Genomic DNA, 20,850 nt, shown 5'->3' with positions numbered 1-20,850 from the left:
AGGAGTAAGGTAAGGTGGCACTTTGTTATTAGAGAACTAAAAAGTATACACATTGATAGGAGGATGAACTTGATATCACTGCTGCAGTGGGACTGTCGCTTGCTATATGAATGGAGAGAAGGAAACAAAAATGCCGACCATCTTATGAGGATAAGTCTTACAATCAGGCTACAAAGTCTTTGTTTGTCCTCCAAAGTCTATTAAAAGTTTGGTGGCAACTAATCGTATTGCTTCACTACGCCTAGATTTGTTACTATATAATGGGCCTACAATCCTTCCACTCATAAAAAAAAAAAAACAAATTGATATCCCTTAAAAAAAAGGAAAAAAAACTTACCTACAACCACATACATGAATTGGCTTCACATGGATTATGTGCTTTTGTGCTGTTTTTTAAAAATTTTACTGCAACATTATATATAAAATATTTTGATATTGTTATTTGTTGGGGTGTTTTTAAAATTTAAAATTTTATTAGATTTTTTAAAATAAAAAAAAAAAACCATCCATCACTGCCCCCCATAACCCTCCACCACCACCGTTTCCCCTCCTCTCTTCTCCTTCCTCTCTCCTTCTCTACTCTCTTTCTTTCCTCCCTTCTTCCTCCTCCTCCCTCCTTCCCTCCTCTCCCTTCCCTTCCCCTAAACAAATCCCCACTCCCCTTCCCCCATCTTCTCCGATTGCAAATAGTTGCGACCAAATCTGAGATATGGTAGCAAACCTCTAGTTTTTTCCACCATCTCTGGTTGCAACCAAATCTTTTCTGGTCACAAAGACGGGGGATCTTGCAGGGGGAAGGGGAGGGAGGAGGAGAAAGGAATGGAAGGGAGGAGGAAAGAGAAGGAAGGAGGGGAGGAAAATGGACAAGGAGGAGAGAAGAGAAGGAAGAGGAAAGGGGAGGGGAGGGGGATGGGAAGTAGTGGTGGTAATAGATAGTGGGTGGAAGAAGATAGTGGTAGGTTTTTTTTAGGGTTAATTACACTTTGCCCCATGAACTTGAGCCATTGTAACACTTTGCCCTACTAAACCTCAAATATATACACTTTACCCCCTGAAGTCAACTTTTTGATTGAGTTAAGATGAAATTATATTTTCATGACCAAAATATCCCTTGCTAATTCTTAAATATAAATAATAATTATAACATAATAAACACCTATTTCTTTAATAGTTACTAAATGCATTTAAACACAATTACACTATGCATTTCGATCTTTTAGCACTAAAATGAATTAGATAATCCACAAAAAAAGAAGTCTAAGTAACTCAATGTGTTTATCTCAATTTCGCTAAGAATACTTATTTTAAATGAAATAAAATTAATTAGTATATTTGGAATGAATTGAAATGAAAATTATTTGCTTATATTTTTTATCACATTACTTTTTAATTGTTTTATATGATACAAGAGCATGATAAAAAATAAAAATGTATTGAAAAAATTGTATTTAGAGAATCTTAAGTTTTATTTTTGAAAAAATGTAGAATTCAAACAAAATACAAAGTAAGTTATGAATGCAGTAAAAAAAATACCAAATAGCATCTTATTGACTCATGAAAATCTTGTAAAACTTGTAAGGTAATGAAAATTATCAAAACCAATCTGTTTACATTTTAAAAGAAGAAAGACAAGCAATAAAAAACTTATGCAAAAGTTTTAGGAAATTTCAAATTCTTTTTTTCTCCACAATATAAAATTTCAATTCTTTGGTGTTATACATCTTTTATTTTTTAAGTTTTTAAAATCATGTAACTTTGTGTTTCATATTATGATTAAAAGTACAACATTATTTTAGAACCACTATGTAGGGGCATTAATGTAATTTTATTAAAATTGTGGATGGAGAATTTATCATTTAACATTTGGCTAGTTAATAAAGGGGTAAAGTGTATATTTTAAAGTTTAGGAGGGATAAAGTGTTGTAAAGAGTTATGTTCAGGGGGACAAACTATAATTAACCCTATTTTTTATTTTTTGATAGTTGTTTTTGAGATATTATGTGAATTAAATATTTGTGGAACTATTTTTGTTTGTGTGTTATTGTAACAATGTAGTTGAAAAACTTGTTTATAAAAAATTGCCTAATTCAAACAGAGGCATTTTTCGAGTTTAAAGGAAGTCTAACAAAGACATCAAATTTTGCTGTAAATTGTTCACTTCCCACTAAATGTACGAACAAGAATAAATAGGATCTAACAAGTTGAACACGTTTTTGTGGCTACTGCGGCATGAAATAACTCACTTTGGCAAAAGATATTTAGATTTGGAAGGCTATTAATTCTTGAAGGGTACTATTAAGGCATCAAACGTAAATTCCAAAATGCTCAAATCCTTTTTCCTATAGCTCGAATGGTCATGTCTGCAGCAAGGGCAACAATTAAGTAAACTTACGAGCGAAGTTAGCTTAAATTTGTCTAGAAAGAATTGTAGGTCCTAAAGTTGTAATGAAAACAAATTTTGTAGCTAAAGTTCTCGATTTTGAAGAAAACTGTGATGAAAACAAATAAAAGAAAATGAATATTATAGGCATGCCCTTAGGCTAACAAATAAAAGACTATAGTTGTGCATGTAAATACGCTACATATTTGTGGAAGGAAAATCTTATATTTATTGAAGTTATTAAAGGTAAGCTATAAAGATTAATTTTTCCTACAGTGTCAGTGTATATACAAATAGGATTGGATAAATACCATATCATTTGAATTTGAATTTGAATATCAAATTTTGTAAATATGACATCCAACTAGGCTTGTTAAATTTTGATAGTCAAAGTTGTAATAGAAATTAGTCATAAAATATCTTTATATGTACTCGTAATATTCTTGAGCGTGGCAAGGAATATTCCACTTTGGTGTACACAAGTTGGTCTCAATGAATTTTTGGTTATATTTAAAAGGATTGATAGTAATTCTTCACCTACCCGTGGTATCAGTAAATTTTGTTTCACTTTATTATAAGAATTTTATTGTCGCTAACGAAAACCAAAAAGAAAAAGAAAAAGAAAATAATAGAAGCTCAACATAAGAAAATAAAAGTCAAAATTTTCAAGAAAAGTCAAGTAGAGATATAATTTCCAAAAAGTCCCCACATGATGATTTTATCATTGCTTTAAAGCATAGATAAAATCCTAGGATGCCAAAATTTGTTGCACTCGTCCATTGGCCCCTTGATCATTTTCTCCATCTCCTTCTGAAAATTCTCCATGGCTGCAACAGGCAAGCACACTGGCACCACCAAACCATCATCCCCTTGGTTATTTCGAAATTGCGAATAAACTGTCATATTAAAAGTTGGCCCTCCATCCATGGTTCCACCATAAATTGGCTTTCCCCAGCCAAAATCTACGTCGTCAATTCCAGCTCTTGATGCATCCGAAACAATCCAATCCTTCAACAACGTAGAATACCCTGGTTTTCCATGCAAAACACTATAGTCAATGGCCGATTTGATGAAGCCCTCAGTAACTTGATGTTTTGCTTTCTTCACTAGCTCTAATGCATAGACAAATGAATTGTTGCACAATTGGTTGACCTTTGAGACTGCAGCAGGAGAGACGAATCCATTGCCATAATAACCACTAGGCAACTTTGGTTTATTTTTACCACGAACATTGACTGCATAGGTAAGAGTAACGATTTCTTCAGGATCCAATTGTAAGGCTATTGTTCTTGATCTCCATACAAATGCAGTTACCAAATCAAATTTTGACGCATAAGGAATGTTTGGTGGAAGATATTTCTTGATGGCTTTTATCTCTTGTGCTCCGAAAAAGAAGCCTTTGCGTACAAGGTTGAGAGGGGAGTCCAATGTTGTAGGCTCAGTGCAGCTATTACTGTTTTTCTCCACCTCGAACTCATTATGCACACATGTGACGTATGGTGGATTTCTGGCACTTAAGAGCCATCTTTGCCACACAGGTAATGGAGAAGGTGCTGACGATGGATCTTTGGATATTTGGCTTACTGCATTCAGAAACTGGACCAAGCCAATTGCATCACTAACTGTATGGTTTATGCGAATAGCGAGGACAAGTCCACCACAGCTCAAGCGGGTCACCTGAATTTTGACCCCCCAAGAAACCAAAATGACAATAAGAAAGCCTTCAGGTAAAGTTTGTAAATAAATAGGAATTTTGTAATTTATAATTGGAGCTTTCAAGTGAAAACTGCTCAATATTGTGAGAAGTTCATTTTACTGATAACTTTATGTACTTAAAATTTACATAACAAGACTAGAAATAGTGCAGCTAATTCTATTAGGATTAACAGCAAATTACACAGAATAGCCACTAGTATACTGATTTTGTGAGTTTAGTACCATTTTGAAATGAAGAAAAAATTTGAATGACTAAAGTATAAAATTTCATGATACAGTGGTCAGTGGAGTTTTTTGTCTGAATGAAAAAAATAAGGGTGAATTACTTTTTACCCTCTTGATTTGGTGCTTTATCACATAATTTTCTATGATTTAAAAACCTATATATAACCTCCTCATACTTTGGATTAAAATGTCTTATTTAGTTTTTGGTTTAAAAATAGGAAATAAAAAAAAGGTAAATAAGAACTAGAAAATGCCATTAAAAATTTGGTTTAAAAACCTATAATGATATTGTAGTCAAAAAGGATTTGGTATTTTTTATTTTTTATTTGTTTGTTTTATATTTTCCTTCCATCTTTTTTGTTTCTTATTTATTTATTTTTATTTCCCTTCCATCTCTTTTGTATTTGGAGAAAATTAAGATTTTGTAGGCCAAGATATAGGTTTTCAAAGTCATCTTTTCAATTCCCAAAAAAAAAACTGAGAGAGAAAAAATGAGAAAAAAGTAGTGAAATGGTGAATTTGTCAATTTATTAGTTTTACTCTAACTTTTTTCTATTGACCATTAATTTTAATGGAAAAACTAATGACAACACTTTTATTCAAATCATGAGAGGGTTATAGATAAGTTTTTAAACCATAAGTGATTATGTGGTAAAACACCAAACCATAAGTGATTATGTAGCAATTTGCAGATAATCAAACAGAGATATTCGGTTTGGCTGGAAGAAGAAGAGGCCAGAGTTAGCCTGAATGTTTTGCTCACCTGAATCAACATCAACGGACTGTCCGAGATCTCCGTAGAGCCAGAAGCATCTATTAAGAACTCCTTTGAGTAAGGAAATGGTGGCTGCATGAAGTCACGAAGTTGATCGAGCCTAACCTCTGCAATGGCTTCCCTAAACACCACTCCTTCAGCTGTACAGTTGACAAGAATCTTATCTGAAGGCCCTTCAATGAGCCTGCCGGCATAGGGATAGTAATAAAAAAGTGCTTTAGCTACTGCATCCCTAATCACCCCAACAGGGTTCTTTTCGTCCATGCACTGATTATAACTATAAAACATAATCATGGGTAAATGAAATCTGTGGCCCTTTTGATCGTCTATATCAGAAAGTGGTCTTATTTCTTGGGGGGTAGTTTTTGCAGGAACAATCAACTCTGCTTCCTTGTGTCTCACTAGAAATTGCATTGCCATTCTCTCTCTCTCTGTCTTTCTCGTGCCTTTTGTTTTGTGAGGCGGCGAAGGTTTGGTACCTGCTAAGTCTTGTTATGCGTTCTCATATTTATACCATCTCTGGTTTCAATCTCTATTTTGCTGTCTATTTTGTTACCCTGTGTGAGTGTGTTACGTGGTATATCTGATATACCAACATAGTGTTGCAAGAAAAGAATAATCGTGATGGGAAACAAAAGGGCAAAAAACCTCAGCGGTCACTAAACTATCGGTCAGATCATGTTTTGGCTATCAAACTATTTTTCGTCAGTAATTAGCCACTAAACAACTTAATCAGTAAATCCGTGACCATTTAGTCAATAATTGCTCTTAATCTGTGAAATTAGCTGTATACGTGGCAAAGTGCGGAGTAATTTTGTCCAATAATTACGTGACCCTATTTCACAGATTAATTGCTAATTTTATAGATTAAGATGAATTATCGACTAAATGGTCACGAGTTTACTGATTAAATTGTTTAGTGGTCAATTACTGACGAAAAATAGTTTGATGGTCAAAACATGATCTGACTAATAGTTTAGTGGCCGTTGAAATTTTTCACCCAAAACAAAATAAAGACATGGTAAAGATTGAAACAAAAAATCAAACAATAAAAAAGCCACGGAATTGAAACATGTGTAGTTGAGCACGGAACTAGCTTCACAATTACACCAGGCTAGAATCAGATTCACATGTACACCTGGATAAAGGAAGAGAACCTAACAGTGATAATTGTCGATTGTTGATTGAGAAGTAAAGGATGATTTTTGATACAAAGTCCAAAAATATCAAAATAAGTTCTTTATGCCTTGAAAGTTAACGGAATCTCCTTCCAAATCTTTGAAAACATCTATGTCATGGACGAAGTGCAAAACTACTGATGGTTCTGAAGGTAGCTAAATCAGTCTTTGTCATCCTAGACGTGCTAAATGCTTACTTTTCAGAGTTAGATTCCACTAAACCACAATCATTTCGGAAGTGGGAGTGCAAGACAAATATCCCATATACAATTGGAACTCAATTGGCCAATTTGGAAATATATGTGACAAGGGATGATTATCACTTTAATTGCCTAAAATAATTATAACTTTATCTCTTACCAATTATTTGCAGGCCATGTGAGACCCCGAAATTTTACGTGTCTTTATAACCCTTATGTGAACTCATTTACCTTTGATTTTCGATTCCTTTAATGGTCGAATTTGAGTCAAGAGAGTGAATTTTGTTAAGAAAAGTTTTATATTCTCAAGTTGTTAGAAAATCTTGAAATTTTCGCAGGAGGCTCTGCGCAGGTTTAGGAAATTGGCTATAACTTCGTACAAGAAAGTCGGAATTGAGTTCTGTTTGTTGTATTTAAAACTAGACTCATAGGGCTTCCTACTGTATCAAATTCAGAGTTTGATTCAATCCCTAGAAATTCCAGAAAATTGATAAATTTGGCTGAAAATTCTGTCCTGCACAAGTACAATAGGAATGTTGTAGTAGCTTATGGCTTAATTTGGACCAACTTATGAACTGAATCTCTTTGAGGTATCTTCTAAAGATTATTAGTATTTGAAATCTAGTTTTTAATAGGCCAAGTTTTATGAAATTTTGATATTTATAACTCAAATTATGATTTTTCTAAAGGAATGGCATAAGTTAGGGTTTTTTGTGCATACTAGGGTTTTTGGTGTGTTTTGGTGCATTTTGGTAGTGTGATCACTTGGTGAAGTGTGTGTACTAAATTTGGTGGATAAGAATGAGTATTAGGTAGGAAAAGTGTGTGATTAGAAGTGTTAATAATCTCTTTGAGGTATCTTCTAAAGATTATTAGTATTTGAAGTCTAGTTTTTAATAGGCCAAGTTTTATGAATTTTTGATATTTATAACTCAAATTATGATTTTTCTAAAGGAATGGCATAAGTTAGGGTTTTTTGTGCATACTAGGGTTTTTGGTGTGTTTTGGTGCATTTTGGTAGTGTGATTACTTGGTGAAGTGTGTGTACTAAATTTGGTGGATAAGAATGAGTATTAGGTAGGAAAAGTGTGTGATTAGAAGTGTTAATAATAAGTGAGTGAACCATAAGTAAAAACACAAGTACGCGCGAGTTAGAGAAACACGGTTTGAACCGACGTGCACCGTTTGCTACCGAATGAGTGCACCACTTGAACACTACTTTATTACCTTAATCTCCTTGCTATTAATTGATTAAAATCAGCCCCAAAATATCCTCCAGGCAGCCGAAATATTAGACCTAGAAAAAGAGAGAAAAGAAAGCAAAAGTGAGAATTATTCTTGTGGTGACACTTGTCGGATGCATAGGAAATTTTGACCAAGCCTTTGTCTTTCCTTTTTATCTTCTTCTTGGCTCCATTTTCTTCCATTTTTCTTGAGCTTGACCGAAATTTTAGGGGAGGAAAAAATAAGAGAGAAATCTTCAACTCCAATTTCAACTTGTGCTTGAATCTTGAGTTCCAATCAAAGTTTGTGCAAACTACTCCATAAAACTTGCTCACTAAGGAGATTTAAAGGCTTTGGTGGAGTGATTTTGGAGAGGAAAGCTCTAAGCTACCATCTTCATGGAGGTTACAAGGTACTTTGGTAAGAAACTTCCCTCCACTTCATATATGTGTAAACTAGTAGCTTAAAGTTGTAGTTTTGGTAGCTTTGTGAGGAAATTTCATGGGTTGAAGTAGTATTATGGTAAATTTCAGTTTTATGATGAATTCTCTGCTCTTATATGATACTTAGTGATTGGCTATGGTTTGCTAACTTAGCCATGTGTAATATTGAGGAATTATATGCAAGTTTGACTTACCTAAAGAAATTTCCAGCTTTAGCTTCAAATTCCCAGCATTGATAGTGGTGAATCTGCCCTGTTCCGACCAGTTTCATTCAGCCATGATGGAGGCCAAATTGGGCTTAGCCTAAAACATGAAAGTTGTAGGAAATGATGATTTGTAGGTGCCTGTAAAATTTCAGTTCAAACTGAGCACTGTAGCAAGTGAAATGACAAAAATACCTTTGATTGCCATAGGTAGAGTTTTGCAGACAGTTTGACATTTCATCATTCTGGTTTCATTTTTTCACCTTGATCCGTATCAAATTAGCATTTGGCCAAAACATAAAAGTTGTATTCCTATGTTTTAGCTTTCCAACGCATCTAAAAACTCTTCAATCGGACTTTTGTAGCCTGAGTTATTGTCATTTGAACCCAGTGCTGTTAACCAGCCTAACGGTGAAATTCTAGTTCTGTAATTTGTAGATTCGACCTGGATAAACTGTGAACTGGGTTGAGTTGTCTTCATGAAAGTTGTAGCCCTTCATCTTAGCTTTGGAATGGTATAAATTTTACTCCAATCCAATAAGTTTAACTTCGGTTGTGACCAATACGCTAAAAGACATCAAACCTGTCATTTTGTTCTTTGTCTTAAACCTTATTTCCTGTTACTTTTCTAGATGGTTTTGTAATTGAATGACTTTTAGCCAATTGAACGGTTATTGTAATGAGATTATTTGTGTATGATTTTGGGGGCTGATTGAGAAAAATAATGAAGCCATAAATCGCTAGAAAATAGGTAAACACAAAGGGCGTGCTGCCCAAATTTTCACTCGAGAGTTAGGCATATGTACCTGCGACTTGAGCGACAATTTGAGGTCAAGTTGGACTTGGATCGCCTATGATATTCGAGTTTTCTCTAGTTTGGGTATATAAGGTAAAATTTTTCCGGAACTCGTACCCTTGAAAAGTGAAAGTAGCGACCCTTTCAAAATACGATTTTCCCGATCTTTGATACCAAGTGTAACTTCTAAAATCGAAACCACTTCTTGATCATAACTAAACGAGCGTGCATGAATTTTTCGAAATTTGATAAGTATCTTGAATACTACCTAAACGAGTTGCATTTACTTGATTTTCTTGAAAGGAAACTCCTATGTTTCGAACTCTAGAGAGTTTTATATTCGTAAATAATATTTTATCGTAAATTTGGACTCCAACCAAGGAGTTGAACCTGAACGTGACTTTTAAGAGGCACTAGACCTTGGTGAGTGCTTCCAAATACCTGATTGAACTGAACACTTGTTTTCAATACTTGACCAATGTGATTTAATGATATCTAATTTGTTTGATTGGACAAGAGTGTACTTTATCGCACTTGCCCTAATATGATATATACTTGTTTATTGTTGCAATTGACTTGATATACTTGTACTTGACTTGTAAGTGCTGAGCGGCAGCATGTACCACATTCAATATGAGTGGGAGGTGCCTCTCATTCCTGTCTCTGTACTTTTATTTTGATTCAGTCGATTGGAGATGATATCTCATCGACTTCTTGGGGACCCAAACCCCACTGACTAGTGAATCGAGTAGAGCTGGCAAGGGGTTGGTCAATTAAATAACGAACCATGGGTATCTAGTGTTGTTGAGTGGAGTGTTATCTTCTCGACTAATTGGTATACTTGTATTACCACCAGTGTTTATCTTGGAGTTTGGGCCCGGTAAGGGGTTTGGATGGTGGACGGAGAGTAATTTAAGTGGTGCTCTACTGGATTGGTTACTTAATTGAAAATTGATGGAGTGTCAACTATTACTTGATCAAACTCTGGTGATGCAAAGGGGAATTTGGCTCCTGAGAGCCATCTGTATCCTTATACTTTGGAATGATTAGTACTTATCGTGTTATTGTTTCGTTTTAAAAGAAAAACTTTACACTCGCTCACTTTGAGATTTGCTACTTGAAGTGCTATTGCTCACTTTTATAAACTTTTCATGCTCATTACTTTGCTACGTGATACTTGCACTTTTAAATAATGGTCAACTTGCTATTTGGAACGTCACTGGATTTTTAGCTAATTCCACGCCATTTGTTTTCCTTACACGGGGGTACGACTGAGGCGTGAGACTGGTACAGAGTAGTCTAGTTTTGAAATTTTGAAATGGTACTCATGCTAGTACTCGACTGGGGTTGATTGTACTCGAATTATAAACACTTTGAAATATTTTGGTGTGTAGAAGTTTTGTATTTGGATTTGAGCATCAATGTATATATTAAGTTGAAGTGGATGTGTTATTTATTTTTTATGGATATACGTTATTTTTCTTGAGCTATGAGTGAGTGAATCCTGGCGAGAGTTGGGCAGGTGGTCCGCCGAACCCTTTGGTTTGCCTTAGGGGAAGGTGGGGCTATCACAGGCCAACACTGTTCATTGTTACAAATTACCTATTTATTTACTAATTGATTCAGAATAAGTTTGTGTGAAAAACTAGTGAGCAAATTGCAAATCTAGTCCTTGATGTTTGAGCCTCTACAGAATGGAATCATTTTGAACCGGTAACTAATTTGCAATGTTCTAAAACTCAGCCTGGATCATCTGGTTGAACTGTCTGGCTTTTAAGTCAAAAAATGTGTCGATATCATCTAACATTATCGGATGCAAGCTGTACAACTATTTTTTCACTCTTTCTAGTTAACCCTCGTGCTCTCTTTTTGGATTCAAAAATTCCCATATTTATGCAATATTAGTTTTGTGTCATCTCAATTTTTAAAATTTAGAGTTTAATTTTAATTTGCTTAGAAATTATAAAATATCTCTTGCTAGATTTCATAATTTTTATCCATTAAGTTATTGTTAAAACTAAACAATTTATATTGTATACTAACTTTAATATGACTTTTCAATTTTTTTACTCATAAATTCACAAGTTCTGATTATCTTCAAATTAGAGCAAAAAATCTCAACGGCCATTAAACTATTACCTGCATAGACTTTTAACTATCAAATAATTTTTCATCACAAATTAATCATTAAACTAAATGGCCCACACATTTGTGATCACTTCATCGATTATTACTCTTAATCTACAAAATAATCAAAACCGGGTTTTAACAAAAATATCCATAGTGGACAGATATGCCCTAGCATTTTGACACATGTTGTAATTATTTTGTAGATTAAGAGCAATAATCAATGAAATGGCCGCGAGTGTACTAATTATTTAGTTTAGCGGCTAATTTATGATGAAAAATTATTTTATCTTCAAAAGTCGATGCAAGCAATAGTTTAATGGTCATTGAAGTTTTTGGCCCTTTAGATTATTACAAGGTCATACTCTTATCGGAGTTAGGATGAGTTGAGTGGTACGAGGGAGGAAGTGTAAATGAGAGGTCTCGAGTTTGACACCATCCACTTACACTTGAAAAAGAGAGAGAGGTAAATAAGTTCATGCTTTTGTCGAAGTTAGTTTCTTTTCATTTTCTTCCTTTATTTTTCGTGTTTAATACAATGCAAGTTTCTTATTTTCTTTTGCATTTGTTGTAGTTGTAAAATAATTTTGTTTAACATATACTAATGTTATTATCCAAACTTCTAAATTATTTCTATTAATGATGAACCAAAGTGCTTAATACCACTACTGATCAACTAAGCATAGATTCATAGGATAAATAATGGTCTATCTGATAATAAAAATAACATGTTACTTATTTACGATATTTTTGTGACATCACAGGTCAACAATGGCTTAGTATTGGTTATACAGCTAGCTACTACTGGTTTACCAACTCTTCATTCATTTATTGCAAAGGAATAGTGCTCTTATTTCTATTCTCGTCTCTTTGATGTACTGGATGTAAGGTATATGTTCCTATTTTTTTTTCTAATTATTGTCACTAATAAATTTAAGAGGTGGCATCCTTTCCTTGCATATGGGATTTTTTTTAAAAAAAAAAAAAGAAAAAGAAAACACAGACTATTTCAAAGAGAATGTTTAACTTCATTGGCTTTTAGGTATAGGTCGTCCAAAGTAGTAATTTCATATGGGACATTTGTTTTTACCATCACGAAATAATAGTGGTATTTGGGAATTTAAATAAATAGAAAATTGTGATCAATTAATTCAAAGTATATCTCCCTTCCCCCTCATTCCTTCTTAAATTCTGAAAAGTTACTTTTTTGAATGAAAAATTTAAGAATCAACTAAAACCTTTTTTGAATTTGGAGAAATGACTCTTTGTTTGAAGCAATAGAAAATGTAAAAATGTGACATCAACAATGAGATGGAAAAAAGATATACTTAGCCCTTTTAGGATAAGTAGACTGATGGCTTAGCTGCCTTCAGAAGCTTCATTAGTGCTGCACTTCATCCTCGATGTAGTTGTTTTCAAAGATTTGGCAACAATTTCCATTATGGTTGAAAACATAAAGAGCTTAATTCTGACATTTTGCGTCTAAATTTGGTTTGCCAAACCATTGCATCGCACCAAAACATACATACTATTCGTAAGATTACACGAAAACGTGTTTAATGGTAAGATATTTCAACCAGCCATGACCGTCAATTATCAGTACTGTTAGATTCTCTTGCCTAGTCCCGTGTAGAGCTGTAAACGAACCAAATTGAACCGAGTATCTTATGTTTGAGATCTGTTCGTTAAGCGATTCAAACAACGTTCGTGTTCGTTCGTTAATTTTCGAACTCCAAATCTGTGTTCGTGTTCGGCTCATTAAACAAAATTCGAGTTCGTGTTTGGCTCGTTTAACATAAACGAGCCGTTCGCGAACATGTTCGAAATGTTCGAATCCAAATTATTTTAAACCTTAAATATGCCATGCAAATCATTAATCATTCTCAAAAACAATTAAAGCAACTAAGTGACTAAATTCTATTACTCATTAACTATATAACTAACATTAACATAAAAACAACAAATAAAACAAAGCAATTTGCACTCCAAATATAAAAGTCCAGCCATAAAATTAACTCTAAAATTTGTCAAATGATAATTATGTCCATATTCGTGAACCTTCGTTAAAACTCGTGTTCACGAACGTTCGTTTAGCATGTTCACGAACGTTCGTTAAAATTCGCGAACATGCTCGTGTTCGCTTGATTATTAATCGAACAAAAAAATTCGTTCGAATTCGGTTCGTTTAAGGTTTCGAATGAACCTTTCACGAATTCGAACGAGTCGAAATGAACCGAGCTACCGAACAGCTCGGTTCGTTTAACAGCTCGGTCCCGTTCTATAGGCTGAAATTCATGGCACATAGTCCTCATGTAGAACTAGTAATGGGGCAGACGCCATTTCCTAGTTTTGAATGCTCTATCTCATGTTTGGTTTCGGTTGTCACCCCACTTTTCTATTGTTCGATTTTTTGTTTTAATGTCTATCTTGATTTTTTTTATCATGTTTAATTTTTCTTGCAACTCTATGCTGGTATATAATGGATATACCGGGTAATATAATCAGGAATGGCAAGAAAATAAAGGTCAGACAGAGACTGAAATCGGAAATGGGATAGAGGATTCAGAGTACATTTTCCTTCCGTCACTTGAAATTTGTACGAATATGAGAAGACATGACAAGACTTAGTGATAGGTTGCATTTTTATCATTCAATTTATGATTATTTTCCCCTTGATTGTAGCCAAATATTGTTTTAAATAATAGATTCTACTTATATTGGTTAATGGTGCTAATTGTAGGAAAAGGAACAGAACGTGATTAAAAGTGGTAATTTTCCAGTTAATTTGATGGTGGCACATTCAGGGCTAGTTTCCATGTCCGAGTCGAATTCAAGGCAATTTTTGAAGGAAGATTTTGAAGATTTTATTCTTCATTATTAGTTATAGTATTGGATTAGAAAACTTGGAATATTTTCTTTTTATGGTTTCTTTTTCTATTTAGGAAACTAGTTTTTTATTTAGTAGTAGACATCAATTAGGAAACTAGGAGAAAAAGAAGGACGGACCCGCATGATTAGGAGTTCATCAACAACAATCTCGCGAGGGGATTCTTTGGAACATAGGACAGCTGTCCTTGGTTTCTCCTTGGCTAATTTGGCTTGCTCTATGTTAGTCTTGAGGAAAAAACCAATGGTTAGCGATGGATTCCTGCAGATCTCCCTTGAGGATGTGTAGCTAAATCTCCGTTTTCCAGTCGAAGGTCAATTTAAGGACTCGATTCCAAACATCTGTGAGATCGAATTATTTTATTTATTTCTTTTATTCATTTGTATTTGTACGTTTTTTGATTTAACTTCTTATGCTTGTTATGTTATTTGAATGTCAAGGGTCCGATATTCAAATTAACCTAATAATCTATTGCCAGATTAATTGATTGAATCCGTAATTGTTCAATTGATTAATACCAGTGGTGACTAGCGTGATTGGTTTCATGTTAGGAAAATGTATGATCTAACTTAAACGAACCCTCGTAACGTGTTTGTTAGTTAGGGTTAGACTTTTCTAATTCTTATTGCAATCGAGAAATTAAATCCTATGGTCGTACCTAGGATTGTTTCATGGTTACGAAAATAGTTAATGGTCGTACCTTGACTATCAAAAAAATAAGGAAAGACTGGTTGTTTATCGCGTGTATGACAACTATAACTAATCTATTAATGAGTAATTGAATTATCTTTATATCGATGATCAGTTGAATGAATCGTGTCTAAAAAGTTGCACCTTTGACTAGAGACGTATTGGTTATTGATTAATTCCTGTTTATTTCTATTAGTTGTTTCATTAGTTAGTTAATTAGTTATTTTATATTCTCCAAAACCCCCCCATACGTCGAACTCTGGAAGAAATGAATTATCCCCAATCCCTGTGGATTCGACCCTGCTCACCGCTATATACAAAATTTATATTTTTCTCGAGTAGGTATTTTTTATTATACAGGCTCAACAACCTATCAATTTTTTGCGCCGTTGCCGGGAACTGGTGCTTGATTAATTTGTTTCTTTTTTAGTTCATCTTGTTTTCTTTCTTTTTTTCTCTTATTATTTTTTTTATATAGTTTATGCCTACTAACATTCCGTATTTTGGTGATAGACTGGATTTTATTTCTAGAAGAGATTATGAGACTCATGCTTTTACTAATGATTAATTGGCTATTGCAAATTGTGGACGTTATTTTGCCTCAAATCATTCAACCGACATATACCCCGCATTTCAAGATGGCCTAAGTGCTCCAATCGATATTTTTGGAGATTTTTCACCTCAATATCAAACGTGGTGTGGCCCTTATTCGAATGGGTATGATCAAGGATAGTGGGATAATTCCAATTTTAATTATGAACAAAGGCCAATAAGTTTTCAACAGCAAGAGTCTCAACAACCATCATCCATGTCAGGTATGTCTCTTGAAGAAATGATTAAATTACTATCTACTAACACATATCATTTTCAACAGCACACACAAAGGATAATTAAAATGATGGAAGATGGAAGGCGTGAATTGGCATCTACAATGAAAAAATTGATTTCTCCAATTTATAAAGAATTGCTCTCACAAACCAACGTCGACCTTGAAGAAGATGGGAGTGCAATTATCCTGATAAATGACATGGAACTATAAGAGTCTCAAGAAGAATAATCCAAAGATGTGGTTGACAAGGGAATTGAAGTGCAAGAAATGAGACCCCAACATCAAATCATTTTAAGTGAATGAATCTAGTGAACAATCTCCAAATGCGGTGACATCTCCTTCATTCCTTAATCACTATTCTCCTGACTCTTGTTCTTTAATTCCTGTTAGTGAGATTGACTTTATTATATCAAAATATTTTGAGTTTCATGACAAGAATAAATTAAGAGTTGCGATGGCAAAATATCTCGAACCAATGAGTGCTCGTGATGGAGGAGTAAGTGAAGAATTAAGGTCATTACTTGTTTGTTTGGTGCCATCTACTAATCCATGGAAGACCGTACCTCATGTGCTCAATGATTACTCTATTTACAAAGGATATCAGGACTATATAGAAAATGAAGCACTAAAATGAGTTACACGATTTTATCTTCCGTGAATAAACATGGCAATGTCTAGTTAAAAACATTAAAGAAATGCGCTTATTGGGAGGCAACCCAATCCATTTTTTTAGTTGTTTGTTAATTTTTTTATTTTTTCATTTATTATGTGTTTCAATATGCTTCTGTTAGACTTTTCATATTTGGTGGTTTAATTTTTCGTTTTTGATGGTTAGCAGGTTTCTTATCGTTATGACGTGCCCACGTCCAATGGGCACGTCTAAGGAAGGCAATTTTCGTCTGTGGGTAGAAGACTTTTCAATAGTTAGACGTGCCCATGCCAGGTGGTCACGCCTAAGGCATGCAATTTTCATCTGCGAGCACAAGACTCTTCCATAGTTAGACACGCCCACGCTAGGTGGTCACGCCTAATATGAAATTTTCGTTGTTTCGGCAGAAGACTCAGCATTAGTTAGGCGTACCCACGTCATGTGGTCACGCTTAGGGTTAGTCAGAAGACTCAAGGGTAGTTAGGCGTGCCCATGTCTAGCACAGCGGTTCAAAAAAGAAATCAACAGTGTCCTATTCTTTTTCTGTCTTTCTTTTTCTTTCTTTTCTCCCTCCCCTTCTCTTCCTTTCCTACTGCCGCTACTATCTCTCCCTCTCTCTGCGGATGTACACAGCTGCCAATCACCACTCGCACGCCATCACCGCTGCTTGCGCCATTTCTGCTCGTCACCATCGCTATCACACCATGCTGCCACCGCTAGCCACCTCCCATGACCATCTCCATTTTAGCTATCTGTTGGCATCTCCGATTTTGGTTTGGAGGAAGTAAAGGTCCACCATATTGGCTTCACACCACCATTCCCACCTATGCCATAACTGCTCGAGACTCTCCATTACGTGCTCAAGGAAGTTTTGTTGTCCTTTTGTTTCGTATTCTATTCTTTATCTCTTACACTGGGGACAATGTAAGATTTAGGTGTGGGGGGGAGTAGTATATTGATAATATATTGAAAAAGTGCAAGTATAAGCATTTTTGTTGAAATTTTTTGTTTGACTTTGTCGAATTTTATCCAATTTTTGCCTATCTTTATGCATACTTATGTTTGTTCCTGATAAACGATGGTTAGATGTTTCAAATTTTTCTATTGCTAAGATTTTATACTCTAAGGTGTTAAATATGACATCGTCAAGTTTAAGGGTATTTCTTTGGTGAATATTTGAGATTTTGTGACTTTTACACTTTTTGGTTAACTTCTCTAAGTATTGTAAATATTTGTCTAGCATTTTTTTTATACAAATTGGTTCAACTATTAATCTTAGTTCTCCATATTTAAGAAATGAAGCGGCTTTGTGTAATTGTTAATTTTAATTTGATGCTTATTTATGAATAGTATTCGGCTATACTCCGCTAGTATCGTTGCCTAGCAACCGGATGTCTTCACCACAAGTGTCGATTTTCACATCAAAAAGTGACGATAGCTATGAGTATGTGGTTTTTAAACGATGATGGCTGAGTAACCGAGCTCCTTCATTTGGCCAATGTCGGAATTCACGTTAAAACGCTTAAATGGCTAAAGACTAAGCATTCCGCCTGAAAAAACAAAAATCAATCAAGTGTGGGGATATTTTAGAAAAAATGTGTTAATAGCAAAAAATTTGGAAGTGTTTGAATGAATTATTAGTCCGCTGATCCATGAATTTTAATATTGAGATTTTACTTAATAGTCGAACCATTTACTTATGGATGCTGGTTGAATATTTTATATTCTTAGATTAGTTAGTCATAACTTGAAAGAGTCCTTGATCTTGAAAGCTAACTTGAGAGATATTTTTTGAAAATTGCTACTAATATTTGACATATATTTTAATTGTATCTTGGCAATAGAAGAGTTGAGCAGTGTTTGATTTGTTGTTCTCATACTTGAGGACAAGCATGGTTTAGGTGTGGGGGAAATTGATAGGTTGCATTTTTGTCATTCAATTTATGATTATTTTCCCCTTGATTGTAGTCAAATATTATTTTAATTAATAGATTCTACTTATATTTGCTTAATGGTGCTAATTGTAGGAAAATGAGCAAAATGTGATTAAAAGTGATAATTTTCCAGTTAATTTGATGGTGGCACGTTCGGGACTAGTTTCCAAGTCCGAGTCGAATTCAAGGCAATTTTTGAAGGAAGATTTTGAAGATTTTAATCTTCATTATTAGTTATAGTATTGGATTAGGAAACTTGGAATATTTTCTTTTTATGGTTTCTTTTTCTATTTAGGAGACTAGTTTTTTTATTTAGTAGTAGACATCAATTAGGAAACTTGGAGAAAAAGAAGGACAGACCCGCGTGATTAGGAGTTCGGCAGCAACTGTTAATCTTAATCCCTAGCTTTTGATGTTTACAAAACAAATGGATGTTACTAATATCTCCGCATAGATCTTTTTAGTAATGAAGCAAATCAGGTTCAAACATTAAATACAATTGAATGAGACAATGAGTGCTGAAAACTATCGGACGCTCGAGAAGCCTGGATCGGACGTCCAATAATCATTGCACAACTTTGGATGCATGAAGAACTCCACCACTGGCCGTCCGAAGAAATTAAATCATTCCTTCTAAACTCACTAATTTCGATTGGATGCATAACATTGGGGCACTGGATATCCAACAAACATTGCAGTACTTCGGACGCAAAAGCATTGAAGGCACCGGAAGTCCGAAAGAATTGAAGAAAATCTCTTTAGCTCATTGACTGCTGTCGAACGCAAGAAACAAGTCTACCGGACGTCCGACACTACCAACGGCTAGTTGACTTTTTAGCTGCCTTCTATCCGTTGGAAGCATTAATAAAGAAATTTTTTGGTCTCATATAAATAGAGTATGATCAACCACTTCAAAACAACTTTTGCATATTGAGACTACAAAAGATCTAGAGTGATTTTAGTGACAAAATACTCATCAAAGAAGATTTGTACTCTTGTTTGTGTGAATTTCGTGTAAGCTCTTCTTGTGTGAGAAAAATACTTTAATAGTATAGATTTGTGAGAGTTATCCGAGTGATAGTAAAGTTTCCTAATTTGAACAAGTGTGGCTTGGGGTAAGGAGGAAGTGATCCTTCCTTTGTACACAAAGATTGATTGTATTTGATCAACTTGAAGAGACTTGTTCTATAAAGTGAGACTCAAGCTCAAGAGGAGTTTGGAAATATTTGGTTTGATATTCTTTCCCCTTTACTTACTATCTTGCAAACATAAATTGATTGTCTCTTCTACTCCTGAGCAATCTTGCTTTCTTAATCAATTGTTTATTGTGTGGTCATCTAGAAAAGAGGGTAAATTTCATATCGAGCCAAAAAGTGTCTCATAACTTGATTAGTTTTTAATTAACCTAATTCACCCCCCTCTTAGGTTGTGTTCGATTCTTACAACAACAATCTTGCAAAGGGATTCTTTGGAACATAAGACAGCCATCCTTGGTTTCTCCTTTGCTAATTTGGGTTGCTCTTCATTAGTCTTGAGGGAAAAACCAATGGTTAGTGATGGATTCCTGCAGATCTCCCTTGAGCATGTGTAGCTAAATCTCCATTTTCTAGTCGAAGGTCAATTTGAGAACTCGGTTCCAAATATCTATGAGATCGAATTATTTTATTTATTTCTTTTATTTATTGGTATTTGTACGTTTTCTGATTTAACTTCTTATGCTTGTTATGTTATTTGAATGTCAAGGGTCCCATATTCGAATTAACCTAATAATCTACTACCAGATTAATTGATTGAATCCGTAATTGTTCAATTGATTAATACTAGTGGCAACTAGCATAATTGGTTTCATGTTAGGGAAACGTATGATCTAACTTAAACGAACCCTCGTAGTGTGTTTGTTAGTTAGGGTTGGGCTTTTCTAATTCTTATTGCAATCGAAAAATTAAATCCTTTGATCGTACTTAGGGTTATTTCGTGGTTAGGGAAATAATTAATGGTCGTACCTTGACTATAGAAAAAGTAAGGAATGACTGGTTGTTTATCGCGTGTATGTCAACTATAACCAATCTACTAATGAGTAATTGAATTATCTTTGCATCGATGATCAGTTGAATAGACCGTGTCTGAAAAGTTACACTTTTGACTAGAGTCGTATTAGTTATTGATTAATTCCTGTTTATTTCTATTAGTTATTTCATTAGTTAGTTAATTAGTTATTTTATATTCTCCAAAAACCCCCCATACTTCGGACTCTGGAAGAAACGAATTATCCTCAATCCCTGTGGATTCGACCCTACTCACTGTAATATACAAAATTTGTATTTATCTTGAGTAGGTATTTATTATTGTACAGGTTTGACAACCTGTCACTTAGTAGTACCAAACCCACAAAAGTTTCAATTATTTTGCAGTGCTAACGTCCCCCAGCCCCTGTGATCCGCCCAACACCCCTTAAAACCCCCTTCCTAGTTAGCCTAAAAGAAACAAGAAGAATGGCAATGCAATTCTTAGTGAGACACAAGGAAGCAGAGTTGATCGTTCCTGCAAAACCTACTCTCCAAGAAATAAGACCACTTTTTGATATAGACGATCAG

The 20,850-nt window shown here is 34.5% G+C and overlaps 1 protein-coding gene across 1 annotated transcript; it reads right to left on the bottom strand.

The window, feature by feature from the left end:
* Positions 1-3,109: 3,109 nt before the first annotated feature.
* On the bottom strand, positions 3,110-5,560 carry LOC113737243 (benzyl alcohol O-benzoyltransferase-like). The gene is made up of 2 exons (XM_027264500.2): positions 5,085-5,560; positions 3,110-4,057 (listed from the first exon to the last, which is right to left on the bottom strand). The coding sequence occupies exons 1-2, from the start codon at positions 5,514-5,516 to the stop codon at positions 3,110-3,112; spliced, it is 1,380 nt and encodes a 459-aa protein (XP_027120301.2). The 5' UTR covers positions 5,517-5,560.
* Between the last annotated feature and the right edge of the window lie 15,290 nt (positions 5,561-20,850).

This window comes from Coffea arabica, chromosome 1e (genome assembly GCF_036785885.1).
Source record: "Coffea arabica cultivar ET-39 chromosome 1e, Coffea Arabica ET-39 HiFi, whole genome shotgun sequence".
Classification (NCBI taxonomy): Eukaryota; Viridiplantae; Streptophyta; class Magnoliopsida; order Gentianales; family Rubiaceae; genus Coffea; species Coffea arabica.
This window is presented reverse-complemented; position numbering and strand designations above follow the sequence as displayed.

Bases quoted from the DNA above. Each gene is read 5' to 3' on its own strand.
- LOC113737243 (XM_027264500.2), bottom strand. From the start codon at position 5,516: ATGGCAATGCAATTTCTAGTGAGACACAAGGAAGCAGAGTTGATTGTT. The intron at 4,058-5,084 runs GTGAGCAAAACA...GTCAAAATTCAG, and splicing joins GTCCGTTGATGTTGATTCAG to GTGACCCGCTTGAGCTGTGG.